General features: G+C 35.8%; 1 protein-coding gene across 2 annotated transcripts; it reads left to right on the top strand.

The window, feature by feature from the left end:
- The first annotated feature begins 776 nt into the window (after nucleotides 1–776).
- Nucleotides 777–3,172, top strand: LOC115239292 (myosin-2 essential light chain). Of its 2 annotated transcripts, XM_029813743.1 has the most exons (4): nucleotides 777–1,134; nucleotides 1,234–1,261; nucleotides 2,030–2,335; nucleotides 2,401–3,172. In XM_029813743.1, exons 1-4 carry the CDS (start codon nucleotides 1,132–1,134, stop codon nucleotides 2,505–2,507), a joined length of 444 nt encoding a protein of 147 aa, XP_029669603.1. In that variant the 5' UTR covers nucleotides 777–1,131; the 3' UTR covers nucleotides 2,508–3,172. The 2 variants fall into 2 exon arrangements, with proteins under 2 accessions (XP_029669603.1, XP_029669602.1); XM_029813742.1 differs by lacking the exons at nucleotides 777–1,134; nucleotides 1,234–1,261 and adding an exon at nucleotides 1,306–1,737.
- The last annotated feature ends 2,199 nt before the right edge of the window (nucleotides 3,173–5,371 follow it).

Raw genomic sequence — 5,371 nt, 5'->3', positions numbered from 1 at the left:
ATAGCACAATTAGCACAATTATATTGCGGATTTTATTACAAATATTACATCATAAAACTACTTAACCCTTACTGCAATAACGTCGATCACATACAGAATGGATTTCGAGTTTAAAAGTGCCCCGTGCCAAACTGATCGACTTGTTTTGAAATTAATCATAAGCNACGCCAAGTATATAAAAAAATCCCAACTTGTACGCAAAAAAAGTTTATTATTTATCTCTAAAAAGTAACTTTTAAAAACATTTTTCCTTGAAAAATAATTTTCATATAGAATAAAAAACTAAAAAATGATTTTCCTCTAAAAAATCAAAATCGTTTGTCTATCTCACAATGCTCAATCCAGTCTATATATCTATGATTCTAGCTGATACAGCAGCGCTAACTGGATCCGTTTTAAAGCCGGTGGAACTATATGGCCAGATCCACTTTGTGCCACGTGTCAGATGCTTGGACAGCGATAATAAATTATTATCGAAGTATTTTTATATGTATATGCGCATGTAAAATAAAATTAATTTTCTATATAAATATATATATATATATATATATTATTACGAGTATATATAGTACATATTATATAAAATTTGTGTTTCAGAACTGTATGCAATTTTTCAATTACTGGTATAAAATTCTTTTTAAATTGATATTCTCCTGATCCGATGAAAAAATGTTATTTCAATCAAAATTTCAAGAATTGAAACAGTTTATAAAATATGGATGTAATTCGACACTTCATCGCTAGATGCTGCGTTGCAATGCCAGAAGCTGCCAATAGATGACACCATTCTTAAAATTCTACAGTCTGTAAAACGAAATCGAACGAAAACTACCAGCGTCTGTCAGCTTCAGAGCGATCAGAGCAATGTTAGAGACTCTGTGACATTCGCTCGATCGCACGGCAATTGCACAAAGTCCACGATATTCCACGGGAATTTGACCTAAAAAGAAAAGGATAAGAGCATTCACGCGTTAAGATCGTGACTCACTTCCGCTCTACGTCACCACTGGCGAAAACCAAGTGTCTTCGCTATAGAGTTCACTGGGCACCGCCTGATACGTAGATCCGCGTGTGACGTGTGGATCTGTCATTCTTCGCTGCTGCAGCCCATTACCGAAGGAGCGTTCAACAATGGTGAGTATCGTTGAGAATTATAGAAGCGCGTCAACGACGAGTCGTGCCAAGCACGATGAGCATGCGTCTAAATGAATCGCTACGTGTGTATGTTCGCAGGCGTCTTACTCCGAGGATCAGCTGGCCGGTAAGTCCGAAGGCGACTGTATGCAACAGTCAGTGCAGAGCGAGATCAAAAGAGGCGAGCGATCAAGGGGGGTCCATGCTGTACCGCGCTCTTTTCCCCCGGGCTTTTAATTCAGGTCAAGAGTATCATCGCCTTTTTAAACTCTGGTGCGCGCGCGCTTACCGAGGATTGCCTTTTATGGTTCGGTATTTGAAAGCAAGCTGCTGGCGAGTCGTCGACGACTTAATCGCGATCCCGCCTCTTCTGATCAAGATTTGCCGATTATTCTGGTTTTATACTCTCGCGAGTTATGTGCTTCATTGATACAAAACGTGATTAGGAACAGATTGTTCGATAGAAAATAAATTTCTAGTATTCTGGTTGTTACGTGTAGTGATAGCTTTAAGTATAGTAGATCTTGTCTTTCACAAAAAAGTGCAGGATGTATGGCTACAGCTATCAAGAATTGGCTAATAGAATGATGTCATCTATGGAGGGTAAACTATATTTATTGGTTTAGAATATTGGTAGAGAGACTATCAATATTCCACTCGCTTGCAATCTTTTAAATTAGATGATTTAATTACAATGTACTTTAAAATGGATTTAAAGAGTGGCAAAAGAAATTATATAAAATTGTTACCCTTCTTTTACATCTTTAATTTAAAAAAATATACTTCAACAATTTTAGTATTTTCTAAAATTATTTTATTATATGGGTATATCCACAAAATATAAATTAAGCATTGAGTTTGTGTGATGAAAAGTAAACGTAGAATTGCACTGTAGAATTCCAGGAAGCATTTCAGTTGTTTGATAGCCGCGGGGATGGAAAAATCCATGTGTCCCAGATTGGCGACGCATTACGAGCTCTTGGTCAGAATCCGACTGAATCGGATGTGAAGAAGTTTACTCACCAACACAAACCGGACGAGCGTATCAGTTTTGAGGTATTTTTGCCGATCTACCAGGCAATCAGTAAGTCCCGTACGTCCGACACAGCGGATGACTTTATCGAGGGTCTGCGTCATTTCGATAAAGACGGAAACGGCTTTATATCTTCTGCGGAATTGCGACACCTTTTGACGACGCTCGGTACGTATTGCAAATGCGCATTTATGAAAAAAGAAACAGGATTTTTATTTTGTATATTACTACAGGTGAGAAACTTAGCGATGAAGAAGTAGAAACATTATTGGCAGGTCATGAAGATTCACAGGGTAATATCAATTACGAAGACTTTGTTCGCCAGGTGATGTGCGGCTAAGTAGCTACTTAATTACATGTAAGAGAGTATTATTATCATTCTCGTTTATTTTGCCATCAAATCTATTGAAGCAGTTTCATTTTTGAAGTATCATATCATAGTATGTGTACCTATATGGCGATTTATCTCGATGGAATCGTAACGAAACACTATTATGTACACTGTGGGAGAAAAGGAGGTTATCCCTTTTTATATAAGAGTTTAAATTAGTTAAACAATGGTAGATAAAGAACAATCTAGCGCATTGTGCCTTGACGTATACTCCGATTTATGAGCATTTAGTGATATTGATAGTAAGACACACATCGTTGTGCGATCTTTAGCGAGATATCTGAATTCCGCGGACATTCCAAATTTTTCTAAGATATACTTGAAAGAATTTGAAGGTAACTGGTCTTCAGAGCGAAGGCTGAGCATTTTGATTTACGCTGATATGGGCCATGTATGTACTTTCATCTTTTCCTCTATCAAGTTCAAATATTCTCTGTGTGGCTAGAAAACGTACATTCGAGAGAATCTTCCACATTTCCTATTATATCCTAAAAAAAGAACGCGAAGAGTATTCACTTATTTATTTATGCATGAGCGCGTATTTGTGTCTCCGAAATGCGCAACAAAATATATTGTATATTGCAATGAATAAAAAAAGTTGCTCTAAGAGATTCTGGAAATATATTGACTGTGTTCGTCTTATAAATAAAATAGAATATATAATTTATAATAATTTATGACTGACAAGGGAACTTCGTGAACCCGAAAATTCTGATTTTGATGAAACTTTATAGACATGTAGGGACGGTCAATAGATGAATTAAGACATTTTCAGTTGTGGCTCAAAAATGGTTTTAAGAAGTGAAAGCACCCCTCATATGTAAACTTTTTGCGATATCAAAAAATGTTTTATACAAAAATTTCATGGTAAAAACAGCTCTATTTAACCACATTAATAAAAATTTAAAAAAATAATCCTTAAAAAAAATCATTTTTTAAAATTTGTATTAATGTGGTTAAATAGAGCTGTTTTTGCCATGAAACTTTTGTATAGAACATTTCTTGATATCTCAAATAGTTTTCGAGATATATCGAGAGAAGCAAAATCACGTGGCACGAAGCCGTGCGCTACACTCGTCGAGCCTACTGTGGCTCCAGCAGTGTCACTTGAAACACTGTAACGAACGCATCTGATATTCTGATCTTGCGCATTTCAGTTTTACCTTAACGAAAGCCGCCACACGCAATCATTACTCGTCGATCGCTGTTCCAGCGAATATTTCGCGGTGGACCAGTGCATTTAAAGCCGCCAAAATTTTACGAAGAAAGAAGTATGAGTATTAACTCCAGTCGGTCGTTAAGTAAAAGTGAAAGTAGTAAAAAGCCGATAATGCCGAGTTTAATTTCCAGTAATTGGTGAGTATATATAGCGGCGCGACTAGTATATGTAACTACGCCATTTTTGTCTCGCCTTCTCCGCCATTTTGCATCTTGCAACCTTTCTGTGATCAGCGATTTTACCTTTTTTTCTTTCTTTTTTTTTTTTTTTTTTTTTTTTTTTTATTCTTTCCACTACGCTTTTGCTCCTCTTTCTCTCTCTCTCTGTCTGGGCCGGACAATGAGCACAAGGATTGTCGTAACCATTGCCAATACAGTCGTAAACATAAGTCGGAGGTATAAATTAACGTAAAATGATTGACGTTAATGTTCAACACATGTAACAGATACAGCCTAAATGTTGACTTAAATCTCCGATTTATGTTTACTTTATTGGCATTGGTTGCGACAATCTTTGTGCTCGGGACCTCTTTGTTTATAAACTGTCGGATCTTATTTCCAACTATTGTCGCGCGGCGTTCTTTCGTTAAGCGATTGTAATACAAAACAGCTTGCGTCAGACGCATATATAATAGTCATTGCTATCGAATGGCTTGAAAGAATGCGAGTGGATGACTCGAGATTGTTATTTGATCCTATTTCTCGTGATAACGAACGTATGAGCGAGACATTTTTCAAGAATGATTCGCAGAGAGACGTGAAGAGGATACGTGGAATATATGCCGTCAGTATCCTCATCAGCTGTTCCGTTAGACTTAGACAATCACGTCAGCGGAACCGTTGTTTTTAACGTCTTCATTTCTATTAAATAGAGCTTTCGGAACGAGCGCGTATCGAGTTTATATTTGTGTATTGCAATTCGCAATTATGTTTGCATAATCGAAAAAAAAAAAAAAACGGTAACGTTATCTTCTAGTAGAAGTAGCTGAGATAATGATATCAATATGATATCTGATAAAAGATAATGATAATCAGTGAGATCAAAGTACAAATATATTTTTAGTGATGCATATATTAACTATCCCAGACATCTCTTTAATATCTCTACAGTTATCATAAAATATATATTTAGAGAGAAATAATGTTTCTTTGTTCTGAGTAGACTTATCTGGACAAGATGAAAGCATTTGTGGGTATACTATCTCTTCATCCGAGCTATACAACTTTCTATACCTCAAACGCATAGGATAATCTCTCTAATGAACTCTTTCGATCAAATTTAACTTAAAAACAGCTAATTGTGCGTAATCGACGTAGGAACGTAAGATCCTGTTTTTTATTTGAGAACATTTCTTGCTTAATTTATCCTTATCTCCGCTATTTGATGATATGAAACTAACTGCGAAGTCACGTAACCAAGTTTCACATATTAATCCTCAAAAGTAATGAATCTATCTGATATTAAAATCTAAAAGAGATAAAGATTTAATAATAATCACTACGCGCTATATTATCAGCTATTTAATCAGCTCCTTGTGCTTGAAGAAAAATTCAAGTCTCAATAGAAATAAAATACTTAAAATATATTTATATAT

This window comes from Formica exsecta, unplaced genomic scaffold (assembly GCF_003651465.1).
Source record: "Formica exsecta isolate Colony F162 unplaced genomic scaffold, ASM365146v1 scaffold37, whole genome shotgun sequence".
In the NCBI taxonomy this organism is placed as follows: Eukaryota; Metazoa; Arthropoda; class Insecta; order Hymenoptera; family Formicidae; genus Formica; species Formica exsecta.
This window is presented reverse-complemented; position numbering and strand designations above follow the sequence as displayed.

Bases quoted from the DNA above. Each gene is read 5' to 3' on its own strand.
- LOC115239292 (XM_029813742.1), top strand. From the start codon at position 1,683: ATGTATGGCTACAGCTATCAAGAATTGGCTAATAGAATGATGTCATCT. The intron at 1,738-2,029 runs GTAAACTATATT...ATTGCACTGTAG, and splicing joins AATGATGTCATCTATGGAGG to AATTCCAGGAAGCATTTCAG. The intron at 2,336-2,400 runs GTACGTATTGCA...ATATTACTACAG, and splicing joins ACACCTTTTGACGACGCTCG to GTGAGAAACTTAGCGATGAA.